At 46.8% G+C, this 27,163-nt stretch overlaps 1 protein-coding gene across 1 annotated transcript in view; it reads right to left on the reverse strand.

Moving 5' to 3' along the window:
• Window positions 1-27,163, reverse strand: part of KDM2A (lysine demethylase 2A) — a 380,937-nt gene that overhangs the window by 344,216 nt on the left and 9,558 nt on the right. The window contains exon 2 of the mRNA XM_030185811.1: window positions 26,190-26,268. Within this exon, the coding sequence (XP_030041671.1) occupies window positions 26,190-26,268 (79 nt within the window). The remainder of the gene's footprint in view (window positions 1-26,189; window positions 26,269-27,163) is intronic.

Below are 27,163 nucleotides of genomic sequence, written 5' to 3' on the forward strand. Positions count from 1 at the left end.
CAGACAGTCAAGAAATTTTAGGTAGTCTGTGGAATTAATAGGTAACATGAGCTGTAACTTAATTTTCTCTTTGAAGTAATTAGCAAGATTATCTGCTGAAGGGATGTTTGTGTTATTAGAGGTAAACCTTGAATTCCCTACCTCGCCACCTCTCCCTCCACTAGTCCGTTCCCCTCTCTCTCCTTCCCCTCATTCCTTTTCCTCCTTTCCTGAAGTTACGATAGAGGAAACTACACTTCTCCTTTCTTCCTCAAAATGTACCACCTGTTCCTCTGATCCCATTCCTACCCACCTTCTTAATGCCATCTCACCTGCTCTTTTTCCTTTTATCTGTCACATTCTCAACCTCTCACTTTCCACTGCAACTGTCCCTACTGCCTTTAAACATGCTGTGGTCACACCTCTCCTTAAGAAGCCTTCACTCGACCCTACTTGTCCCTCTAATTACCGACCCATCTCCCTCCTCCCTTTTCTCTCCAAATTACTTGAGCGTGCTGTTCACCACCGCTGCCTTGATTTTCTCTCCTCACATGCTATTCTTAACCCACTACAATCTGGTTTTCGCCCTCTCCACTCAACCGAAACTGCGCTTACTAAAGTCTCCAATGACCTATTACTAGCTAAATCCAGAGGTCTCTATTCCATCCTCATTCTTCTTGATCTTTCCGCTGCTTTTGACACTGTCGATCACAGCATACTCCTCGATACCCTGTCCTCACTTGGATTCCAGGGCTCTGTCCTTTCCTGGTTCTCTTCCTACCTCTCCCTCCGCACCTTCAGTGTTCACTCTGGTGGATCCTGTTCTACTTCTATCCCTCTGCCTGTCGGCGTACCTCAGGGTTCTGTTCTTGGTCCCCTCCTCCTTTCTATCTACACTTCTTCCCTTGGTTCATTAATCTCATCCCATGGCTTTTCCTACCATCTCTATGATGATGACTCCCAAATCTACCTTTCTACCCCTGATATCTCACCTTGCATCCAAACCAAAGTTTCAGCGTGCTTGTCTGACATTGCTGTCTGGATGTTTCAACGCCACCTAAAATTAAACATGACCAAAACCGAGCTTCTCATTTTTCCCCCCAAACCCACCTCCCCACTCCCCCGTTTTCTATTTCTGTTGATGGCTCTCTCATTTTCCCTGTCTCCTCAGCTCGAAACCTTGGGGTCATCTTTGACTCTTCTCTCTCCTTCTCTGCTCATATCCAGCAGATCACCAAGACCTGTCGTTTCTTTCTTTACAACATCCGTAAAATCCGCCCCTTTCTTTCCGAGCACTCCCAAAACCCTCATCCACACCCTTGTCACTTCTCGTTTAAACTACTGCAATCTGCTTCTTGCTGGCCTCCCACTTAGTCACCTCTCCCCTCTCCAATCGGTTCAAAACTCTGCTGCCCGTCTCATCTTCCGCCAGGGTCGCTTTACTCATACTACCCCTCTCCTCAAGTCGCTTCACTGGTTCCCTATCCGTTTTCGCATCCTGTTCAAACTTCTTCTACTAACCTATAAATGTACTCACTCTGCTGCTCCCCAGTATCTCTCCACACTCGTCCTTCCCTACACCCCTTCCCGTGCACTCCGCTCCATGGATAAATCCTTCTTATCTGTTCCCTTCTCCACTACTGCCAACTCCAGACTTCGCTCCTTCTGTCTCGCTGCACCCTACGCCTGGAATAAACTTCCTGAGTCCCTATATCTTGCCCCATCCTTGGCCACCTTTAAATCTAGACTGAAAGCCCACCTCTTTAACATTGCTTTTGACTCGTAACCACTTGTAACCACTCGCCTCCACCTACCCTCCTCTCCTCCTTCCTGTACATATTAATTGATTTGATTATTTTATTTTTTGTCTATTAGATTGTAAGCTCTATGAGCAGGGACTGTCTTTCTTCTTTGTTTGTGCAGCGCTGCGTACGTCTTGTAGCGCTATAGAAATGCTAAATAGTTGCAGTAGTAATCGGTGTGGTACCTAGTAGTTTGCTCACAAGTTGGAAGAGTTTATGTGTATCATTATAGTCTGGTCCAATTTTAGTTTTGTAATATGCTCTTTTAGTTTGTCTGATGGTATATTTGTATTTTCTTTGTAGCGTTGAATGTTGAGTCATCTTTCTTTTCATTCCATGCTCGTTCTTACCTCCTAACTTGGGTTTTTAGTTTTTTCAGTTTTTCATTAAACCATGGTATTGAGTTTTTTCTGCATGAGTTTCTAGCTTGTAATGGACCTATGTTATCTAAAATGCTTCTGCACCTGTTGTTCCATTCTTGAAGAAAGTGAATTGAATCTGTTTCAGCTGACCATTCATCATTATAAAATTGTTGCCAAAACATAACCGGGTTAATTTGACCTCTTGTGGTATAGGAAAAGCGTTCTTTAATATGGTGTAAGTCATTTTTTCAGCATTGGAGAAGATTTAGTTTGCAATGATCAGACCATGGTACAGCTGTCCATTTTGTAGATGTAAATAAAAGATTTAGGTCTGTTGAGAATTTGTATGTGATGATATCAATGAAGATCCCATAATAGGAAGAGATCCATGCATTCACGTACATTAATAGAGTTAGGGTCTTCAAGGTGGAGATTAATATCCCCTACTATAATAAGGTTAGAGGTTGAAATACATGTATTCGATATAAAGTCCATAAAGTGTGTTTGACAATCAAGCCAATTTACTGGTGGTCTGTAAAACAGGACTACATTAAGGTGGTCAAGTAGATTTATATGATTAATTCTGACTGAGGCAATTTCAAGTTGGGGAAGTATAGATTTGGTTATGGTAGTAACAGTAAAGTGGGATCTATGAATTATAGCCATACCTCCTCCTCTTTTTCCATTCCTTGTCCAGTGGGTAATTTTGTAACCAGTGGGGCGTAAGTCTAGAATTATTGGGTCTTTAGGATCATGAATCCAGGTCTCACTGATAAAAAGAAGATCAAGATTATCTAATACGATCCAGTCTAGTATAGTTTTTGTTTTATTGACTGCTGACCTGGAATTTATACATCCCAGCTGGATTGGTTGGTAGGATTCGTTAAGGGTTGAAGATGTATTAATTATCCTCTTGTAGTCTAGTCTTATTTTGTCCTTTCTTTCCTTTAAATTGGTTGTAACCATATGCAGCGGATTTTCCTTTTAATTGGTTGTTATTCTTCTGGTGAGGATTATTATATTTAGGTAATCTGCAAGGATTAAGTAATGTGGGTACACTGTTGTCTGTGGGAGTGATGGTCAATACGTGAGAGATCAGGGACAGGGAGTAATTATTAATATCAATTTGGTAATATTCATTTTGGCATTGATTTGTATAACAATAAGGTTAATGGAAAATAAATGGCAAACAGCTTAGGGGAGAATGACTGGTGAAACTTACAATTAATAGTACAGTTTAGTAAAAATGCAATCTAATGCAATAAAAGCAGTAGAACTAATAAGATTATAACAAACAATAATGATATTCAATATAATGCATTATGATGCAATATAGGCACTTATAGGTCAGTAATCAATAATATAGGTCAATATTACCATGCGATAACCACTACACCTCTATTCAGGAAATCTTGACTGCCCCAACTTGACATTTCGCCCTTTAGATTGTAAGTTCCTTCGAGCAGGGACTGTCCTTCTTTGTTAAACTGTACAGCGCTGTGTAACCCTAGTAGCGCTCTAGAAATGTTAAGTAGTAGTAGATATAATGCAATATAATGCAATACTGGAAGTTTAGCACCTCGTAGGCAGGCCTCATGAACGCCTGCGACTGTTGACTCACTCATCTGCTCTTAACGGCTTAACGTCTATGAACCTGCACTCTGCCGTGTTGGATATCATACCTCCTCTCACTCCAATTGCCTTGAACAAGCGTCCGACCGTGTGACAGTTCCTTCTGGGTTGGTCTGGTCCACTTAGTAAGCTGCTTAGTAGGGTATTGGTGAGAGCCTCAATCCACAGGATGGAAGTCTCGGCAACAGTGCTCTGCAGTGGCGGTACTCAGTGCTTAGCGGCGGTATCGGTATTAGGCGTCCGACCATATGATAGCTCCTTCTTGGTTGGTCTGGTCCACTTTAGTAAGCTGCTTAGTAGGGTATCGATGAGAGCCTCAATCCACAGGGTGAGAGCCTCAATCCACAGGGTGGAAGCCTCAGCGACGGCACTCTGCAGCAGCGGAAATTAGCACTTAACAGCGGTAGGCACGGCTACTTCCATTCAACTACTGCAGCGGTTCAAGAAGTGTGGATGTTGCATCCAATGCCTCGGCGTCCACGCTCTACAACAGCAATGTTCGGCGGCGGCGACCACCTCACCCAGGTAAATTATAACTATACACCATCAGAAGAAACAATAACTGAAATAAAAGGAGAATTTAGGTATTATCTGATAATTTTCTGTCCATTCATCCTTCCCAATATTCCAGAACCTGTGGGATAGTTGTGTCATCAACAAGCAGACGATGGATGTCTTAAAATAAGGAAATTATAGAGCAAGTTGCAGTAGTCAAGTTGCGTAACAATGAAAGAGTGAACTAATACATTAAGGGCTGATATATGTAAGAGAGGTCGGATGGAATGAATTAATCTGAATTTATAAAACATACGAGAGATGGTATATGATAAATGCTGTCGTAAAGTAACTTTGTTGTCAAAGACAACACTGAGAATGCGAGTACTCGCAGCCAAAGGAACAGGAGCACCACACAGTAACAACGGAACACAGAGAGGAATTTTATCCCCTATAAACAGGAGAAGAATACATTTGTTGGGATTCAGGATCAGTTTATTAGACAATAACCAATCAGTAATCTGTAACAATTTAAAATTGAGAGATGAGATCTCCAGTGTATTAGACGGGTCAAGAGGGCAAAGCAGCTGAACGTCATCAGCGTAAGCAAATGTTGTGAACCCTAGGGAATGGATTAGAGTCAGAAGGGGTGCTAGAAAAATATTATTCCTGGGGAAATTCTGCACAGCACAGAATTCATGCAGAATTTCACAAAGTTGCTGGCATCAGCTGCTCTTTCCCCCTCCCCTGCAGAGACTGCTCGGCAGGAAGAGGAGGAGGAGGAAGTGAACCGCTGCACATTGGGTCACTTTGTCCTCCTCTGCTGGCTTAGACCTGACTATGTATGTGAAATGTGTGGTTCACATACACAGTCGGGTCTAAGCCAGCAGAGGAGGACAAAGTGACCCGATTTGCAGCAGTTCACTTTTTTCTCTTTCTGCTGCATGATTGAAGCTAAATCCTGAAAAAATTAAATTTCTACGGCTGGGGCCATCAAATTCCATTGAATCATCACAACATTTCTCTATTGGTAATAATATTTTTATGTTTGAGTCCTGTTCAAGAATTTAGGTGTTGAGGTGGATAGTCTTTTGACTTTCTGTACTCAAGTTAAATCAATGGTTGTGAAGTCATTTTATATGTTCAAGACTTTAAGATCAATTCAAAAGCATTTTAAGAAAGAGAAATTTAGATTGCTGGTGCAGGTGCTGATATTGTTGAAACTTGATTACTGTAATCTTGTTTATATTGGCTGTTCATTAATTTTGTTAAAATGTCTTCAACTTGTTCAGAATACAGCCACTACCCCTCCGAAGGGACACCACCTTGTAGAGGTGGAGGGGCTTGTGTGTTTCAATGACTTAGAGGGCTATGCTGAAGGGATACCCATATCAGACAGGCCTCTGAGGAGAAACCAGACAAAGAGTGTCCCAACTGGGAGAGTGGTAAGATGGTGACCTGAAGATCGTATGCCCAACGGCCCAGATGCCCTCTGAAGTTTCGTCTTCTTTACGTAAATTTCCTCTCTGCAATTGCAGTTACCTTAACATAGTAACATACATAGTAGATGATGGCAGAAAAAGACCTGCACCTGAGAGGAAGGGGACAACATGCGGTCAGCCGCCGATGGCCAGCGTTTTATCCCCTGAGCAGCAAGTGCAGGACCGCTGCGCGACGAACTGCCCACAGATGAAAGGGTTGGCGAGTCCTTTGATTAGCACCGGCGAAGGAGTGTCGACACGTTTGGACCTGGTAAAAACAACTCCATCGCTCCCGAATTATTCAACCACCATGTCCAAATGAGTGGAGGAGTGAGTTAGAGGTATATGCTGAAAAGGAGGACGTTTACAGCAGAACCCGAATCGGCGGAACCACTCCTGAACACCTATGAGAAATCAACTTGGAGTTTTTTGGCTCCCGTGGAGGTTACATTGAATACCATCTGGAAGGCACTCCGGGACCTAACGGTGGCAGTAAATAATTTTGTTTCAGATATAATTTTATTAGAGAGTTACATGGACAATTCAACTGAACCCTTTGAGAGTAAAAAATTGATATAACAAATGATTCTACATGAGCAAGAAGTGGTTATAAAAATAGACCAGAAATTTTGAATAATAAGATGAATATTATCATAGATGATTGATATCGAGGATTATTGTTTTTCCCAGAGTTCCGGGTATGACTCCTAAAGCTTTCCTCAGAAATATTTCCTCAAATTATTACTTTAAAAGGAGTGAAGCCTGTGAAAACTGGGATTAATCAATGGGATTTGAAACAAGTATATGTATTGCTAAATAACTTCTGGTTTTTAAAAGAGAAAGAATGTAATCAAATGTATTATTTCTAACTAATATTGGACAATAAGTATGTTTTTCAATGAAATGATTTGACTATACACCGTATTGGCCTTGAAGAAGCCAAACAGATGATCAATGTGGAATAATGAATTAAACGAGTAATATCTGGGGATAATCAGGTTAATACCACGGTTTTTTTTCTCTGTTTACTGTTTAATTGATCTCCTTATCTTGTTTCACTCTCCCTATTTAGTGGTCTAAGGAAGAGAATAGAATTACCTGACTGAAATAATTCCTACATATTATTTTCTCTGTATTTCCGGCAAGTTGTTTTATCGCTTGTAAAAATTTAAATGGTTATAAATAAAAAAAAAAAAAAAGAATACAGCCACTAGGTTAATATTTTCGGCTACAAGCTTTTGTTCAGCATCTCTTTTGTTGAAATAACTTCATTGGTTGTCTATACAAGCTAGAGTACGGTTTAAACTCTGTACTCTAGTCTATAAAATCATGTATGGAAATGCCCCGGTATACTTGACTGATTGGGTAATATTTCTTTCAAATTCATTTAATAGCAGAAATCAAATGTTACTCCGTTTTCCTTGAGTGAAGCAAATTAAAAAACGGCGAGCGCTTGACTTTGATACAGCATCAGATAGTGTCGGTGTGGAACTTGTTATCAATACAGATTCATGTTTTATTGAATTATTTCATTTTTCAAAAGGAAATTTAAAAACTTCGTTTTTCATCAAATACCTTTCATAAAGTAAAGTGAAGATACTTACCTGTAGCTATTCGAGGACAGCAGGCTGATTGTTCTCACATGTGGGTCAACGTCCACAGCGGCCCAGGAATTGGGAAAAATTTTGCAAGCAAAATAATAAAGTCTTTCCTGAGAATTCTGTTGCGCGAGCAACGCGAACCACGCATATGTGAACGACTTCCCGCCCGCCGTACGAGCGTGCCTCTTTAGTTTAATCAAAAAGCATAAAAACAAGAACAACAACAACTCCAAAGGGGAGGAGGGCGGATTTCTGAGAACAATCAGCCTGCTGTCCTCGGAGAATACCTGCTACAGGTAAGTATCTTTGCTTTCTCCGAGGACAAGCAGGCTGCTTGTTCTCACATGTGGGGTATCCCTAGCAACCAGGCTCACTCAAAATAATGAACATTGGTCAATTGGGTCTCGCAAGGCCGAGGACATAACATAGATTGACCTGAAACCAAAATCAACTAACTGCGAGTGCAGCCTAGAACAGAATCAAAATGGGTCTAGGGGGGTAGAGTTGGATTCTAAACCCCGAACAGATTCTGCAGCACCGACTGCCCAGACTGTCGCGTCGGGTATCTTGCTGAAGGCAGTAGTGAGATGTAAATGTGTGAACTGATGACCACGTTGCAGCCTTGCAATCTCTTCAATGGAGGCAGACTTTAAGTGGGCCACTGACGCAGCCATGGCTCTAACATTATGAACCGTGACATGAACCTGTAGAGTCAGCCCAACTTGGGCATAAGTGAAGGAAATGCAATCCGCTAACCAATTAGAAATTGTGCGTTTTCCCGATGACGACTCCCCTCCTGTTGGGGTCAAAAGAAACGAACAACTGGGGGGACTCTCTGAAGGGCTTTGTGCGCTCCACATAAAAGGCCAAAGCTCTCTTGCAGTCCAACATATGTAAACTGCTTTCACCAGGGCGGGTATGAGGACGAGGAAAACATGTTGGCAAGACAATTGACTGGTTCAGATGGAACTCCGACACCACCTTTGGCAGGAACTTAGGGTGCGTGCGGAGGACTACTCTGTTGTGATGAAACTTGATATAAGGTGCATGCACTACAAAGGCCTGAAGCTCACTGACTCTACGAGCTGAAGTAACACCCACCAAGAAAATGACCTTCCAGGTCAAATACTTCAGATGGCAGGAATTCAGTGGCTCAAAAGGAGCTTTCATCAGCTGGGTGAGAATGACGTTAAGATCCCATGACACTGGTGGAGGTTTGACAGGGGGCTTTGACAAAAGCAAATCTCTCATGAAGCGAACAACTAAAGGCTGTCCAGAGATAGGCTTACCGTCTACACGGTGATAAGCACTGATCGCACTCAGGTGAACTCTTACGGAGTTGGTCTTGAGACTAGACTCTGATAAGTATAGAAAGTATTCAAGCAGGGTCTGTGTAGGACAAGAAAGCAGATCTAGGGCCTTGCTGTCACACCAGACGGCAAACCTCCTCCATTTGAAAGTGTAACACCTCTTGGTGGAATCTTTCCTGGAAGCAAGCAAGACTCGGGAGACACCCTCTGAAAGACCAACGGAGGCGAATTCTAAGCTCTCAACATCCAGGCCGTGAGAGCCAGGGACTGGAGGTTGGGATGTAGAAGCGACCCCTCGTTCTGAGTGATGAGGGTTGGAAAACATTCCAATCTCCATGGTTCCTCGGAGGACAACTCCAGAAGAAGAGGGAACCAAACCTGATGCAGCCAGAAAGGAGCTATCAGAATCATGGTTCCGTAGTCTTGTTTGAGTTTCAGCAAAGTCTTCCCTATTAGAGGTATGGGAGGATAAACATACAAAAGGCCTGGTCCCCAATGTAGGAGAAAGGCATCCGACGCTAGTCTGTCGTAGGCCTGAAGTCTGGAACAGAACTGAGGGACCTTGTGATTGATCTGAGTGGCAAAAAGAACCACTGAGGGGGTGCCCCATGCTCAGATCTTGCGGACAACATCCATGTACAATAACCACTCGTGAGGTTGCATTACCCTGCTCAGTCTGTCGGCCTGACTGTTATTTACGCCTGCCAGATAAGTGGCTTGAAAAAACATGCCGTGACAGCATGCCCAAAGCCACACCTGGACAGCTTCCTGACACAGAGAGCAAGATCCTGCCCCCTTGCTTGTTGGTATAACACATGACAACCTGATTGTCCGTCTGAATCAATATGACTTGGTTGGAAAGCCGGTCTCTGAAAGCCTTTAGAGCGTTCCAGATCGCTCACAATTCTAGGAGATTGATCTGAAGACCTTTCTCCTGAAAGAACCATGCTCCTTGAGTGTGAAGTCCATCTACCTGAGCTCCCCACCACAGGAGGGATGCATCCATCATCAGCACTTTTTGTGGCTGAGGAATTTGGAATGGACATCCCATGGTCAAACTGGGCCGAACTGTCCACCACCACAAGGAATTCCAATAGTCGGTGGACAGTTGGATCACATCCTTTAGACTTCTCGCAGCTTGATACCACTGGGAAGCTAGGGTCCATTGAGCTGATCTCATGTGTAGGCTTGCCATGGGAGTCACATGAACTGTGGAGGCCATGTGCCCCAGAAGCCTCAACATCTGCCGAGCTATGATCTGTTGAGACGCTCGAACCAAGGACACTAGGGACAGGAGGTTGTCTGCCCTCGCCTTGGGGAGATAAGCTCGAGCTGTCTTTGTGTTCATCAGTACTCCAATGAATTCCAATTTTTGAACTGGTTTGAGATGGGACTTGGAATAATTGATCACGAACCCCAGTAGTTCTAGCACCTGAAAAGTTATTCGCATGGACTGTAGAGCGCCTGCCTCCGAGGTGCTCTTCACCAGCCAATCGTCGAGATTACTACTACTATTTAGCATTTCTATAGCGCTACAAAGCGTACGCAGCGCTGCACAAACATAGAAGACAGTCCCTGCTCAAAGAGCTTACAATCTAGTAGACAAAAAATAAAGCAAACAAATCAATTAATGTGTAGAGGAAAGAGGAGAGGAGGGTAGGTGGAGGCGAGTGGATACAAGTGGTTACGAGTCAAAAGCAATGTTAAAGAGGTGGGCTTTCAATGTAGATTTAAAGATGGTCAAGGATGGGGCAAGACGTAGGGGCTCAGGAAGTTTATTCCAGGCATAGGGCGCAGCAAGACAGAAGGAGCGAAGTCTGGAGTTGGCAGTAGCGGAGAAGGGAACAGATAAGAAGGATTTATCCAGGGAACGGAGTGCACAGGAAGGGGTGTAGGGAAGGACGAGTGTGGAGAGATACTGGGGAGCAGCAGAGTGAGTACATTTATAGGTTAGTAGAAGAAGTTTGAACAGGATGCGAAAACGGATAGGGAGCCAGTGAAGCGACTTGAGGAGAGGAGTAGTATTAGTAAAGCGACCCTGGCGGAAGACGAGACGGGCAGCAGAGTTCTGAACCGACTAGAGAGGGGAGAGGTGACTAAGTGGGAGGCCAGCAAGAAGCAGATTGCAGTAGTCCAAACGAGAGGTGACAAGGGTGTGGATGAGGGTTTTGGTAGAGCGCTCAGAAAGAAAGGGGCGGATTTTACGGATGTTGTAAAGAAAAACGACAGGTCTTGGCGGTCTGCTGGATATGAGCAGAGAAGGAGAGAGAAGAGTCAAAGATAACCCCAAGGTTTCGAGCTGAGGGGACAGGGAGAATGAGAGAGCCTCAACAGAAATAGAAAACGGGGGGAGCGGGGAGGTGGGTTTGGGGGGGGGAAAATGAGAAGCTCGGTTTTGGTCATATTAATTTCAGGTGGCGTTGAGACATCCAGACAGCAATGGGGACAGATAAGGGAACACATGCACTCCCAGTCTGCGTAGTGACGCTGTGACTACCACCAGGCACTTTGCGAACACTCTGGGCGCAGACGCCAGACCAAAGGGTAGTACACAGTAGTGAAAGTGCTGAGTTCCCAGCCAAAATCAAAGATACGTCCTGTGAGCTGGGTGTATCGAGATATGCGAATAAGCATCCTTTAAGTCCAGAGAGCATAGCCAATCATTCTCCTGAATCATGGGAAGAAGGGTGCCCAGGGAAACCATCCCGAACTTTTCTCGACACAGATAATTGTTCAGGCCCTTTAGGTCTAGGATGGGATGCATCCCCCCTGGTTTATTTTGCACAAGGAAGTACATGGAATAGAATCCCAGCCCTTCTTCCCCTGGTGGAACAGGTTCAACCGCACTGGCCGTTAGAAGGGCGGAGAGTTCCTCTGCAAGTATATGCTTGTGCTGGGAACAGTAAGAATGAGCTCCTGGTGGGCAATTTGGAGGTTTGGATTCCAGATTGAGGGTGTATCCTGATCGGACTATTTGAAGAACCCACTGGTCGGAGGTTATGAGAGGACACCTTTGGTGAAAAAACATCAACCTCCCCCCGACCGGCAAGTCGTCCGGTACAGACACTTTTACTGAGGCTATGCTGAACTGGAGCCAGTGAAAAGCCCATCCCTTGCTTTTGCTGGGGACCAGCATGGGCCTTAGTCGCACGCTGTTGACGAGAACGAGCGCACTGGGGCTGAGCCTGGGCAGGCTGCCGAGAAGCAGGAGTGTACCTACGCCTACAGTAGGAATAGGCAGCACTTCTGTTCCCTCCAAAAAACCTCCTAGATGGGGAGGCTGCAGTAGAAGGCGCCCGGTGGGAGAGAGAATCCATAGCATCATTATGCTTCTTAATCTGATTAATGAGATCCTCTACTTTCTCTCCAAAAAGATTGTCCCCCCCGGCAAGGAACATCTGCCATCTGCTGCTGAACAGAATGATCCAGGTCAGAGACACGCAGCCATGAGAGTCTGCGCATCACTATACCTTGAGCAGCGATCCTGGATGTCACGTCAAAAGTGTCAAAAGTACCCCTGGCCAGGAACTTGCGACACGCCTTCTGCTGCCTGACCACCTGGTGAAAAGGCTCGGCCAACGCCGTAAGAAGCACCTCAACCAAGCTGGACAGTTGACTTATCAAGCACTGCAAGTGTACGCTCGTGAAGAGCTGGTATGACTGGATCTTGGCAGCGAGCATAGCAGCCTGATACGTCTTTCTCCCAAAAGAGTCAAGTCCTAGTTTCTCTGCCTGGGGGCGCCGAAGCATAGTCTCTAGTATTCCTAGCGCTCTCGAGAGTGGAATCCACCAACATGGAATTGTGGGGTAATTGGGACCCCATCAATCCAGGTTCACCGTGGATCCGGTATTGGGACTCAGCTTTCTTGGGAACCACAGGGCCAGACAGAGGGGCGGACCAGTTTCTCATAAAGACTTACTTCAGTACCTTATGCAGAGGGACTGTCACAGCCTCTTTAGGTGGAGAAGAATAATCCAGGACTTCCAGCATGTCAGACCTGGGCTCATCCTCAACCTCCATAGGGAAGGGAATAGCCTTAGCCATTTCCCGGACAAAAGAGGAAAAAGACAGACTCTCTGGTGGAGATAGTCTTCTTTCCAGTGGAGGAGAAGGGTCAGAGGGAATCCCAAAGGACTCATCAGAAGAGAAGTACCTGGAATCTTCCTCTGATTCCCATGAGCACTCCTGCTCAGTGTCAGACACAACCTGTGTCAAGGTACTCTGACACTGAACCTGCCTCGACGCCGAGGAACGATGTCCTCTTTGGCGATGTCGAGAAGTCGACGCCCGATCTGACTGTGGCGAAGCTCCCTCCACCGACGTCGAAGGGGAGTCGACCTGGGTGGCAGCTGATGCCGATGCAGCAGGCGGCACCGCAGTCGGAGACCTCACCACAGGAGAAGGTCCAGACACCGCTACAGCAGATGGCACAGAAGACACAAGCACCCCCAACACCGAAGCTGATTGTCGCAGTAAGCCTTCCAGAAGTTCTGGAAACAAGGTCCGTATACGCTTGTCAAGAGCCGCCATCGGAGAAGGCTGCGGGTCCGGTGGAACAGGTGGTGTCAGAATCCATGGAGGCTCGCGAGTAGGTACCGGGCTGCCAAGAGACTGACGCATTGACACCTCCTGTACCGAGGGGGAGCGGTCCTCTCGGTGCAGACGCTTCTCGGGTGCCGATTCTCTCGACGCCCTGAAACTCCCAGTACCGTGCGTCGAAGGAGAACGATGACGATGCTTCTTAGCCTTCGCTCGACGCCTGTCATCGAGACTCCTCTGTACTGATGAGGAAGACATGGAATCCTCACGTCTCCTCGGGGCTGGGTCCGACGAAGGTTGGTCCCGGGAGGCCTGCATAACAGGAGGCCTCGAGACAGGTGGAGATCCACTCAACGCCTCGCTGCTCTCAGTGCGAGTTGGTCTCTCAGCAGCCATTACCTCTCTCCTCAACGTCGATGCTTATGTTGATGTTGACGCCAACAAACTCGGTACCGATGTCGAAGGTCCGGACTGAGCCCCAAAAAGCTTTTGGGCTTCTCGAGACGCTTGGGTCCGTTTCTTCATACCAAGACACAGGCGGTTGGGCTATGGTCGGGCCCAAGGCACTGGATATACCAGGCGTGGGTATCTGTACCTGAGATGGTCTGGTTGCACAGAGTACAACCTTTGAAGCCACTGGGTGTCTTTGATGACATGGAAGAAAAAATGACTTCGGCGAAATCAAACAACGCAATTGTGCCAAAAAGGAAAAGGACAAAAAAGGGGGAAAACCCCGACCGGGCAGCCAAAAGGCCAGACGTGTCGAAAAAGAAAGGAAACTTTAACAGGGAAAAAAGTAAAAGAAGTACGGGAAACTACTTGTAACTACTCTTTTTTTTTTTTTTTTAATATATATTTAAAAGAAAAAAACGAAACAAATAAGAAGCGATTCTCACAGAGCAGTTCTTCCTGGGCCTGAGAAAGGAGCGAAGCGTAAAACGAACCGCACCTCACCGCGGTGAAAAAAGAACTAAAGAGGCACGCTCGCACGGCAAGTCGTTCGCGTTGCTCGTGCGACAGAACTTTCTCGAAAGACTATTATTTTGCTTGCAAAATTTTTCCCCGATTCCTGGGCCACTGTGGACGTCGACCCACATGTGAGAACAAGCAGCCTGCTTGTCCTCGGAGAATTATATTACAATTGCATTTTCTGTAACTTTTGTATTTTTTTTTGTAAATTCCTATTTATTCTGTTACTGTAATCAGCATTTAACTATTATTTTGTATTGAGTAGAAGAACTGTGCAGAATAGCATAGCATCTCTGCAGGGGAGGGGGAGAGAGAGTAGCTACATTTGCCAAGGGGAGTGAAGGCAGAGCAAAATGAGTGTTCCATGGACAGGGGGGTAGTAGAAGCTCAGACACTGGTGTGTGGTGGCTGGGGGGGGGGGGAGGGAATCAAGCTTGAGGGTAGAAATGATTTATAGTAGTAGTAGGGTGTGCCATGGAGACAGAGAGAAAGATAGCTGGGGAGAAGAATAGAAAGACTAACGGAGAATAAGAGGTGGGGTAGTCCATGTAGGAAAAAACTTTATGGGCAGAATTACGGGTACGGGTCTTGCTGGTAGGAACTAGGGAGGCTGGAGCTGAGCACAGAAAAGATAGGAGGGTATTTCAGGCCTCAGGATAGGGAAATTCTAAGCAAAGATGCTACAACAAACAATGCAGAATTCTGTAGACTTTCTGAATATTGTGTGCAGTACTCCCCCAGGAGTAATTCTTTGGGATCTGAAAAGTACTTTCCTAGCTACTCAGATTGGCAAGTGTTGGAGACAGGATGCTGGACTTGATGGGCCTTTGGCCTATCCCAGAATGGTATTTCTTATGTTTCTTAAGTTTAGAGGAGACATATGAAACTTTTAAGATGAGTATGTGAAAGCCAGATCGAGCTTATCCCACCAAACAAATGTTTATTCTACACATCTCATACAAAAATGAGAGAAAACAAAGAAGGGCACAGACAGTTTGACTCCTCCCTTAGTATTTGTCCTTCCCCTAAGAACAAAGTGGAGAAGTACAGCACCTGTACGGTTACACTTCTACAGACTACTACCTGGTAAACAGCAGAATACAAATTAGACTAAGTTTGATAGTCTGGAACACTTGAGGGGAACCTACATCTGTGCTAAGTTCTACAAACAAACTGACATGTTTGAAGAGGAACTTGTTATATTCCCATGTTTCTTTAAGCTTTGACAAATTCAATCAATATGTTCTGTACTGGTGCTATTTAACATTTATAAAGTTATTCAAAGTTGTTAAATCGCAAGAGGATTGTGAAAAATTATAAGACGACCTTAAGAGAACGGGAGACTGTGCATCTAAATGGAAGATGACTTAACATGAGAAAGTGCCAAGTGATGCATGAGGGAAAGAGGAACCTGAAAGCGAAAGCTACATACCTGTAAGAAGGTATTCTCCGAGGACAGCAGGCTGATTGCTCTCACTGATGGGTGACGTCCAGCGGCTGCCCAGAACCGGAAAAACTTCCCTAGCAACAAAAGTTTGCTAGTCTCGCGCTTCCGTGCGTATTGCGCATGCGCGGCCGCCTTCCCGCCCGATCGCGAGCGTGCTCATCAATCCAGTACATAGCTAAAGTAAGGGAAGACACAACTCTGAAGGGGAGGTGGGCGGGATTGTGAGAACAACCAGCCTGCTGTCCTCGGAGAATACCTTCTACAGGTATGTAGCTTTCGCTTTCTCCAAGGACAACCAGGCTGCTTGTTCTCACTGATGGGGTATCCCTAGCCCCCAGGCTCACTCAAATCAACAAACATGGTCAATTGGGCCTCGCAACGGCGAGGACATAACTGAGATTGACCTAACATTTTAAAAACTAACAGAGAGTGCAGCCTGGAACAGAATAAAAATGGACCTAGGGGGGAGGAGTTGGATTCTAAACTCCAAACAGGTTCTGTAACACCGACTGCCCAAACCGACTGTCGCGTCAGGTGTCTTGCTGAAGGCAGTAGTGAGATGTGAATGTGTGGACAGAAGACCATGTCGCAGCCTTGCATATCTCTTCAATAGTGGCTGACTTCAAGTGGGCCACTGACGCAGCCATGGCTCTAACATTGTGAGCCGTGACATGACCCTCAAGACTCAGCCCAGCCTGGGCGTAAGTGAAGGAAATGCAATCTGCTAGCCAATTAGATATGGTGCGTTTCCCTACAGCCACACCCCTCTTGTTGGGATCAAAAGAAACAAACAATCGGGCGGACTGTCTGTGGGGGCTTGTCCGCTCCAGATAGAAGGCCAATGCTCTTTTTCAGTCCAATGTGTGCAGTTGACGCTCAGCAGGGCGGGTATGAGGCCTGGGGAAGAATGTTGGCAAGACAATTGACTGGTTCAGATGGAACTCCGACACCACCTTTGGCAAGAACTTAGGGTGAGTGCGGAGGACTACTCGATTATGATGAAATTTGGTATAAGGAGCATGAGCTACTAAGGCTTGAAGCTCACTGACTCTGCATGCTGAAGTTACTGCCACCAAGAAAATGACCTTCCAGGTCAAGCACTTCAGATGGCAGGAATCCAGTGGCTCAAAAGGAGGCTTCATCAGCTGGGTGAGAACGACATTGAGATCCCATGACACAGTAGGAGGTTTGATGGGGGGCTTTGTCAAAAGCAAACCTCTCATGAAGTGAACAACTAAAGGCTGTCCAGAAATCGGTTTACCCTCTACACGGTAATGAAAAGCGCTGATAGCACTAAGATGAACTCTTACGGAGTTGGTCTTAAGACCAGACTCGGACAAGTGCAGAAGGTATTCAAGCAGGGTCTGTGTAGGACAAGAGCGAGGATCTAGGGCCTTGCGATCACACCAGACGGTAAACCTCCTCCAGAGAAAGAAGTAACTCTTCTTAGTGGAATCTTTCCTAGAAGCAAGCAAGACTCGGGAGACACCCTCAGAAAGACCCAAGGAGGCAAAGTCTACGCTCTCAACATCCAGGCCGTGAGAGCCAGAGACCGGAGGTTGGGATGCAGAAGTGCCCCTTCGTTCTGAGTGATGAGGGTCAAAAAACACTCCAATCTCCACGGTTCTTCGGAGGACAACTCCAGAAGAAGAGGGAACCATATCTGACGGGGCCAGAAAGGAGCAATCAGAATCATGGTTCCGCGGTCTTGCTTGAGTTTCAGCAAAGTCTTCCCCACCAAAGGTATGGGAGGATACACGTACAGGAGGCCCTCCCCCCAATGTAGGAGAAAGGCATCCGACGCTAGTCTGCCGTGGGCCTGAAATCTGGAACAGAACTGAGGGACCTTGTGATTGATCTGAGTGGCAAAAAGATCGATCAAAGGGGTGCCCCACGCTTGAAAGATCTTGTGTACGACTCTCAAATTGAGAGACCACTCGTGAGGTTGCATAATCCTGCTCAGTCTGTTGGCCAGACTGTTGTTTACGCCTGCCAGATAGGTGGCTTGAAGAAACATGCCTTCCAGCGAGCCCTGACAGCCTCCTGATACAGAGGGCGAGATCCGGTGCCCCCCTGCTTGTTGATATAATACATGGCAACCTGCTTGTCTGTCTGAATTTGAATAACTTGATTGGACAACCGATTCTTGAAAGCCTTTAGCGCGTTCCAGACCGCTCGTAACTCCAGGAGGTTGATCTGCAAACCGGTTTCCTTGGGGGGGGGGGGGGGGGGGGGGGGGGGGACTAACTCCCTTGAGTGTGAAGCCCATCGACATGAGCTCCCCAACCCAGGAGAGATGCATCCGTCGTCAGCACTTTTTGTGGCTGTGAAATTTGGAATGGACGTCCCAGGGTCAAATTGGATCGAATTGTCCACCAATGCAGGGATCTGAGAAAATCTGTGGACAGTAGGATAACATCTTCTAGATCCCCCGTGGCCTGAAACCACTGGGAAGCTAGGGTCCATTGAGCTGATCTCATGTGAAGACGGGCCATGGGAGTCACATGAACTGTGGAGGCCATGTGGCCGAGCAATCTCAAAATCTGCCCAGCTGTGATCTGCTGAGATGCCTGCACCCAAGAGACGAGAGTCAAAAGATTGTTGGCTTTCAGCTCGGGAAGGTAGGCACGAGCCATCTGAGAATCCAGCAGAGCTCCTATGAATTCTAGTCTTTGAACTGGAAGAAGGTGGGACTTTGGATAATTTATCACAAACCCCAGTAGCTCCAGGAGTCGAATAGTCATCTGCATTGACTGTAGAGCTCCTGCCTCGGAGGTGTTCTTCACCAACCAATCATTGAGATAAGGGAACACATGCACTCCCAGTCTGTGAAGAGACGCCGCTACCACAGCCAGGCATTTTGTGAACACTCTGGGTGCAGAGGCGAGACCAAAGGGTAGCACACAATACTGAAAGTGCCGTGTTCCCAGATGGAATCGCAGATACTGCCTATGAGCTGGCAATATCGGGATGTGAGTGTAGGCGTCCTTTAAGTCCAGAGAGCATAGCCAATCATTTTCCTGAATCATGGGAAGAAGGGTGCCCAGGGAAAGCATCCTGAACTTTTCTCGGACCAGATATTTAGGTCTAGGATGGGACGCATCCCCCCTGTTTTCTTTCCACAAGGAAGTACCTGGAATAGAATCCCAGCCCTTCTTGCCCCGGTGGCATGGGCTTGACCGCATTGACGCTGAGAAGGGCGGAGAGTTCCTCTGCAAGTACCTGCTTGTGCTGGAAGCTGAAAGATTGAGCTCCCGGTGGGCAATTTGGAGGTTTTGATATCAAATTGAGGGAGTATCCCAGCCAGACTATTTGAAGAACCCACTGATCGGAGGTTACAAGAGGCCACCTTTGGTGAAAAAACTTTAATCTCCCCCCGACCGGCAGATCGTCCGGCACAGATACTTTTATCTCGGCTATGCTCTGCTGGAGCCAGTCAAAAAGCCCGTCCCTTGCTTTTGCTGGGGAGCTGCAGGGGCCTGAGGCGGCGCACGCTGTTGACGTGAACGAGCGCGCTGGGACTTAGCCTGGGCAGGCTGTCGGGAAGGTGGATTGTACCTGCGCTTATTATAAGTGTAGGGAGCAGTCCTCCTACCCCCGAAAAAACGTCTACCAGCTGAGGTAGATGCTGAAGGCCCCCAGTGGGAGAGTTTGTCGTAAGCGGTATCCCACTGGTGGAGCTGATCTACCACCTTTTCGACTTTCTCGCCAAAAATGTTATCCCCCCGGCAAGGAGCATCCATGACACGTTTTTGGACTCTACCGTCTAAATCAGTGGCACGCAGCCATGAGAGTCTGTGCATCACTATACCTTGAGCGGCAGCCCTAGATGCAACATCAAAAGTATCGTAAGCACCCCTGGACAGGAATTTACAACACACCTTCGGCTGCCTGACCACCTCCTGAGACGGCTTGGCCTGCTCCGACGGGAGCTTGTCAACCAAGTCCGCCAACTGCCTCACATTATTCCGCAAGTGGATGCTCATGTAGAGCTGGTAAGACTGAATTTTGGACACGAGCATAGCAGAATGGCAGGCCTTCCTCCCAAAAGAATCCATAGTTCTAGATTCACGCACCGGGGGCGCCAAAGCGTAATCCCTAGAACTCTTGGCCTTTTAAAGGGCCAAATCCACTACTCCAGAGTCATGAGGCAACAGAGTCTTCTTCAACTCCGGATCCCCGTGGATTCGGTACTGGGACTCAATCTTCTTGGGAATGTGGGGATTAGTTAATGGATGCGCCCAGTTCTCCAACAACATCTGTTTGAGGATGTTATGCAGAGGAACAGTGGACGATTCCTTAGGAGGGGATGGATAGTCCAGGACCTCGATCATCTCAGCCCTGGGCTCATCCACAGTCTCCACCAGGAAGGGAATGGCTGTAGACATTTCCCGGACAAAAGATGAGAAGGAAAGACTCTCCGGGGGAGAAAGTTTCCTCTGGGGCGAGGGAGTAGGATCAAAGGGCAAGCGCAAGACTCCTCCTCCGAGAAGTACCTGTCATCCGCCTCTGCTTCCCACGAGCCCTCCTCTGCGGAATCGGACATAAGTTCATGAACTTCTGTCCAAAGCCTAGCCCGTCTCGACTCCGAGGATCGATGTCCATCGCGATGTCGTCGAGAGGAAGACTCCCGCACCGGAGGCGATGAAGCTCCCTCCATCGATGACGGCGGAGAATCTGCCTGGGTGGCACTCGTCCCCGGCACCGCAAGCGGTACCGGAGTTGGAGACCGCACCATGGGTCCGCACCTTTCTACCCCTGATATCTCACCTTGCATCCAAACCAAAGTTTCAGAGTGCTTGTCTGACATTGCTGCCTGGATGTCTCAACGCCACCTGAAATTAAATATGACCAAAACCGAGCTTCTCATTTTCCCCCCCAAACCCACCTCCCCGCTCCCCCTGTTTTCTATTTCTGTTGATGGCTCTCTCATTCTCCCTGTCTCCTCAGCTCGAAACCTTGGGGTCATCTTTGACTCTTCTCTCTCCTTCTCTGCTCATATCCAGCAGACCACCAAGACCTGTCTTTTCTTTCTTTACAACATCCGTAAAATCCGCCCCTTTCTTTCCGAGCACTCTACCAAAACCCTCATCCACACCCTTGTCACCTCTCGTTTAGACTACTGCAATCCAGGGGCGTAGCCACGGGTGGGCCTGGGTGGGCCCAGGCCCACCCAGTTTTGTTTCAGGCCCACCCAGCAGTGGAGGCAGCGGAGCGGAGGGAGAAGGCTGAGCTCCGATCCCGCATCTGCCTCCCCAGCCCGCCACTGCCCCGCCGCCGCCCGCCGTACCTTTAAATATTACAGTTTTGCTGGAGTCGCGGGAAGCCGGCATTGAAGACATCGGCAGGCTTACGCCGGTTCCAGCAGCCTTCTCTTACCTCGTTGCAAGTCGGATGATGGCTCTGCCCTCGTAGAAACAGGAAATACGTCAGAAGAGGGCGGAGCCATCATCCGACTTGCAACGAGGGAAGGCTGCTGGAACCGGCGTAAGCCTGCCGATGTCTTCAATGCCGGCTGCCCGCGCGACTCCAGCAAATCTATAATATTTAAAAGTACGGCAGGGGGCAGGAAGGAAACAGGCAGACGGGACGGGAGAGGAGGGTTGCTGCACATGGTGGAAGAAGGGGAGAGGAGGGTTGCTGGATGAAGGGAAGGGGAAAGGAGGGTTGCTGGACATGGTGGAAGAAGGGGAGAGGAGGGTTGCTGGATGGAGGGAAAGGGAGAGGAGGGTTGCTGGATATGATGGAAGAAGGGGAGAGGAGGGTTGCTGGATGGAGGGAAGGGGAGAGGAGGGTTGCTGGATATGGTGGAAGAAGGGGAGAGGAGGGTTGCTGAATGGAGGGCAGGGGAGAGGAGGGTTGCTGGATGGAGGGAAGGGGAGAGGAGGGTTGCTGGATATGGTGGAAGAAGGGGAGAGGAGGGTTGCTGGATGGAGGGAAGGGGAGAGGAGGGTTGCTGGACATGGTGGCAGAAGGGGAGAGGAGGGTTGCTGGATGGAGGGAAGGGGAGAGGAGGGTTGCTGGATATGGTGGAAGAAGGGGAGAGGAGGGTTGCTGGATGGAGGGAAGGGGAGAGGAGGGTTGCTGGACATGGTGGAAGAAGGGGAGAGGAGAGGGCAGGGGAGAGGAGGGTTGCTGGATGGAGGGAAGGGGAGAGGAGGGTTGCTGGACATGGTGGAAGAAGGGGAGAGGAGGGTTGCTGCACATGGTGGAAGAAGGGGAGAGGAGGGTTGCTGGATGAAGGGGAGAGGAGGGTTGCTGGACATAGTGGAAGAAGGGGAGAAGAGGGTTGCTGGATGAAGGGAAGGGGAGAGGAGGGTTGCTGGATATGTTGGAAGAAGGGGAGAGGAGGGTTGCTGGACATGGATGGATGAGAGGGAAGGGAGAGAGAAGAAATGCTGGACATGGATGGAGGGGATGGAAGAATGAGGAAGGAGATGAGATGAGGGAAAAGGAAGAGAGGAGAAAAACTGCACATGGATGAAGAAAATAGGCAGAAGCTGGATCCACTAGACAGTCAAGTCTGCAGAGGACCCAGCTTTTACTTATGGATATAGAGCAAGAAATGAAGAAGAAAGGAGGAAAGTAAAGAAATAAATGGAAAGGAAGCCCTGGAAACGGAGTTAGGAGGACAGATAGCAGCAGAATCGGATACTGGGCCAGCATGATCAGAAAAACAGTCACCAGACAACAAAGGTAGAAAAAAATCATTTTATTTTCATTATAGTGTTTGGAATATGTCCACTTTGAGAATCAGGTGCTCAACATTAAAAGTTTATATTTATTTACTTATTTATGGCATTTTATCCCACATTAAACATGAATTAAATTGGAACCTGGGATCATTTAATTTTTTTTTCCTGGAGACAGTAATGCATTGCCCCCCCCCCCCCCAGGCTCTCTCCCCGGCTATAGCCAGCTCTGCAATTTTGAGGGGAGGTGGACGGGCGCAGAGGTGGACCGGGGAGAGAGCCTGTTGTTAAACATTTACCAGCACACCACTGTCTAGTGCCCACCCATCCAACCTGTTGGCCCACCCAAAAATTGACTTCTGGCTACGCCACTGCTGCAATCTGCTTCTTGCTGGCCTCCCACTTAGTCACCTCTCCCCTCTCCAGTCGGTTCAAAACTCTGCTGCCCGTCTCATCTTCTGCCACGGTCGCTTTACTCATACTACCCCTCTCCTCAAGACCCTTCACTGGCTCCCTATCCGTTTTCGCATCCTGTTCAAACTTCTTCTACTAACCTATAAATGTATTCACTCTGCTGCTCCCCAGTATCTCTCCACACTCGTCCTTCCCTACACCCCTTCCCGTGCACTCCGCTCCATGGATAAATCCTTCTTATCTGTTCCCTTCTCCACTACTGCCAACTCCAGACTTCGCGCCTTCTTTCTCGCTGCACCCTACGCCTGAAATAAACTTCCTGAGCCCCTACGTCTTGCCCCATCCTTGGCCACCTTTAAATCTAGACTGAAAGCCCACCTCTTTAACATTGCTTTTGACTCGTAACCACTTGTAACCACTCGCCTCCACCTACCCTCCTCTCTTCCTTCCCGTTCACATTAATTGATTTGATTTGCCTACTTTATTTATATTTTGTCTATTAGATTGTAAGCTCTTTGAGCAGGGATTGTCTCTCTTCTATGTTTGTGCAGCGCTGCGTATGCCTTGTAGCGCTATAGAAATGCTAAATAGTAGTAGTAGTAGTAGTAGTAGTAGACTGGGAACAGTTCCCATTACGGTGGGCGACGGGGTCATTCCGATACTTAGGTATTCAGTTAACATTAGATCCGGCTCAGATATACGCTTCCAATGTCCCGCAATTACTGCAAGAAACGAGGGAGCAGTTAAACAGGTGGAGTTCTCTACGATTGACACTTTTGGGCCGGATCCATTTGTACCGCATGTTGGTATTTCCGAAATGGCTATATGTACTGCAGGTATTACCAATACGGCTATGGAAAAAAGATCTCTGTGCTCACCAGAGACAGGTGGCCCGATTTTGTTGGGCCGGACGGAAATCAAAACTCAAATGGGAGTATCTTAGTGGGGCCCAGGTAAATGGGGGGTTAGGGGTACCTAACATGCATACATACAATCAAGCATGCCTTTTACGGCATTTAAGAGACTGGGTCATGGGAACGAACACTTACACAGATGTACAACTAGAGTGCGCGCACTTTAGCCCCTGGCACCTCAATTATTTATTACACGCAAAATTCGGAAACTTACCACAACAAGTTAAGCATAGCTTACTTTTACAGCCATTAAGATACTTGTGGAGAGAGATAACAAAACTTTGGAAACACAGTTCAGAGAGTAGTGTGCTGCTGCCAGTTACGGGTAACGCAGAGTTCTCGCCTGGGAGAGAAAGTAAATTTTTTCGAGAACTGGGGAAGCAGGGTGTGATACTTTTGGAAAACTTTCTACAAGAGGATGGGACAGTTATGGCTTATTCAGAGTTTGAGAGGCACTATGCGGGGGGAATGTTAGCAAAATTAGCTTATTTTCAACTCTCACATTACATACATGAGCTCCCCACCGCAAGTCTACTACCAGGTTTTGAGAAGGATATTAGGGAATTCTTGGCTGGGGATGCAACAGGACAAATTTCGGTGTCATGGTTTCACAAGGGATTGGAGGGGAAGCAACCAGAAAGAGATGTTAAGATAGTTGCTGAAAGATGGAGCCGGGAGGTGGAAGACCGAATAACAGAAGGGAAGATATTAGTGGCGCTCCGGGGAGGGGTAAGGGTGGTACATAGTGCTGAGTTGCAGGAATGCCATTTTCGCACCATACACAGGGCATATTTCTCAGTAAAACAAGCATGGTATGCAGGAGTGGTGGAAACAAGCAAGTGTCCTAAGTGTGCAGAAGCCAATGCATCGTTTAGCCACGGTTTGTGGCAATGCAAAAAGGTACGGGGGTTCTGGTTCGCTCTCTCTAGGTTTTTGGGTTGGGTTCTGGGATACCAGGTAGACCTGTCCTTTGAGAGGGTGATACTAAGCTCCATGTCGACATGGAACAAAGGAACTGTAGAAGAAAAGATGTTTCTAAGCAAATTATGTATCCTGGGGAAAAAATGTATTCTAAATTGTTGGACAACGGATAGAGAACCCTCATATTGGTATTGGAGAAACAGGCTCCATGAGCTCATGTTATGGGAAATGCAGGACGCCCGTAATACACCAAAGAGGCATCAACGATTTATAAAAATTTGTGGGGCGTACCTGCATAAAATATCCCCACGAGCTCGGAGTCAGGTTTTGAATAATTTGGGTTAATAGGTATGTTTGGACAGAATAAAATTAGAAACTTGAGACGCATTTTATGTGTCAGGCATCATTATCGGGTGGATGAGCTTCATGGTAAAGAGGGGAGGGGGGAGAGACATCCATAAAAGTTTTGAGGTTCTTATAATTCTTGTTCTCAACTGTGAGGTTTTGGCATTTTATGAGATTTCATAGCTATGACATAGACTGTCAATACAAAAAAAAAAAAAAGCTTGATGACGATCTGTATTATTTTAGTTTAATGAGTAATTGCATTTATATGAAGATTTGTATATCCATATTGTCGGATGTGTCTTCTCTGCACAGTCATTCATAAAAGGTTGAATCATATTTAGAGGGGGGAGAGGGAGGGTGGGCTGGGGGGGAGAGGGAGGAAAATATTTAAAAAGTTGATGACGGACTCTCACGTTTTATTTCTACTTTGTATGTTATGATGTTGGCATTTCAGTGTATGCTGGAACTGGATGAATATTATTTTTGTGTGTCATCAATAAAAATGTTGAAAGTTAGAGAAAAGATTGTCTTGCACATTTTTTGTAATTAAAGGAGTTAATATATGACTGAATGGTCATTAGAGTGTTATGTTATTTTATGCATATTCATTAGGGAAATCCTGAAAACCTAACTGGATTGTGGCCCTCGAGGACCAGGGATGGACAACCCTGGCCTAGAAGCACCTCAGTTTTAAACTTGGCTCTGTTCATCCTAATGAAGCAGTTTTAATTCAGATGTGAGAAGAATTTTCTGAGCACAACTGAACATTTAGACTAGAATAAATTGGTCACAGTGACATTAAAACAATAGCATAAACATACACATGATTAGGTAGTGATAGGCTGCAGTGGCTAGAGGAAAGGGTGAAAATGGGATGTTTGCCATGTCATGTGACCTTCTGTGGGTGCTACGTCATTTTTTGTACCTAATAATCTGAACATTAAAATTGTTTCCTGCCTAGAATTGTTGGATAGGCTGGAGAGAATTTTTTTTTTAAATAAATAAAACCTGTCGCATACAATGCAAAATCATCCACTCAGGAGCTAGCTGCAGTTCACCTGTAGATAAAACTGCACTCTTGTATCAACAGAAAGAACTAAATAAATCCATTTACTATAAAGTGAAGGATTTTAACTTCTGCCTGGATGAATTCTGCATGCCCACTACTGTGGGCAGCAAGATGCTGCCTCCTCACCTGTAGCCTTTAACAGGCTCTGTTTAGTGATAAGGTACAAGTGTAATCTGCATTACAAATCATCACAACAAACTTTCAGACACTTACTTTATTCCAAGTCCATCGGAGCTGGTAAAGATAAGAGGATCCCTGAGGCCACTTCGCTGAATATATTCCATATTAAAATCTAATAGGCGTAAAAGAGAGAAAAGCCAGGTGAGGTAAGATTTTTTAGACACTCATTTTTTTTTTTGAAGATTACAAATGATTTCTTCTGGTGGAAGTCTGCACAAAATGTTTGAAAATTCTACACACAATAATTCAAAATTCTATAAAGTTCTGCTGCACAGAATCATAAGGCCTGAAATTCCTTCCTGCTTTTTCCTTCCTCAGGCTCCAGCTTCCCAGTTCCATCTCTCACTCCAACTACAATTCTCTCTCCCTCTAACTCCCAAGAAGACACCTAATTCTGCCCTGTAAGTCTTCTCCCAAATGCAATAGCCCCACATCTCAATTCTCCCTTCCCCCCACCCCCTAGGCACCTACCCCCACCTCCAATTCCTTTTTATAACCCAACAGCAGTTCTCGCTCCCTCTAACTTCAAGCAAGACACCTAATTCTGCCCTGAAAGTCTTCTCCCAAATGCAATAGCCCCAACCTCTCATTCTCCCTCCCCCCCGCACATATCCCCACTTCCTTTCCTCCTCTCCAGCTATCACTCTCTCTTTCTCACCCTCAAGCTTGATTTCTCCTCAACCGCATAGAACACACAGATTTCACTGCCCCCTTCCCACCCTCCACAGGGCACACTCCCCTTGCTCTACCCCCCCCCCCCCCCATCTCACCTTCCCTTAAGGCACACTCAGCTTTCTCTTCTCCCCCACCCCACCTCAAAAGGCATACTCATCCTGCTTTACCCCCCACTGTCCCCTCAAGGCACTCAGCTTGCTCTGTCCCTTCCCATGGCACACATCTGGCATCACCTGCTTTCTCCCCCTCCTCCATAGAGATCACATAGCAAGAAGTGAAATACTCACACCAGGTCACTTATCTCAAGCAGCTGATGCAGAGAAGATACTTAC

The sequence above is a fragment of the Microcaecilia unicolor genome, chromosome 1 (genome assembly GCF_901765095.1).
Source record: "Microcaecilia unicolor chromosome 1, aMicUni1.1, whole genome shotgun sequence".
In the NCBI taxonomy this organism is placed as follows: Eukaryota; Metazoa; Chordata; class Amphibia; order Gymnophiona; family Siphonopidae; genus Microcaecilia; species Microcaecilia unicolor.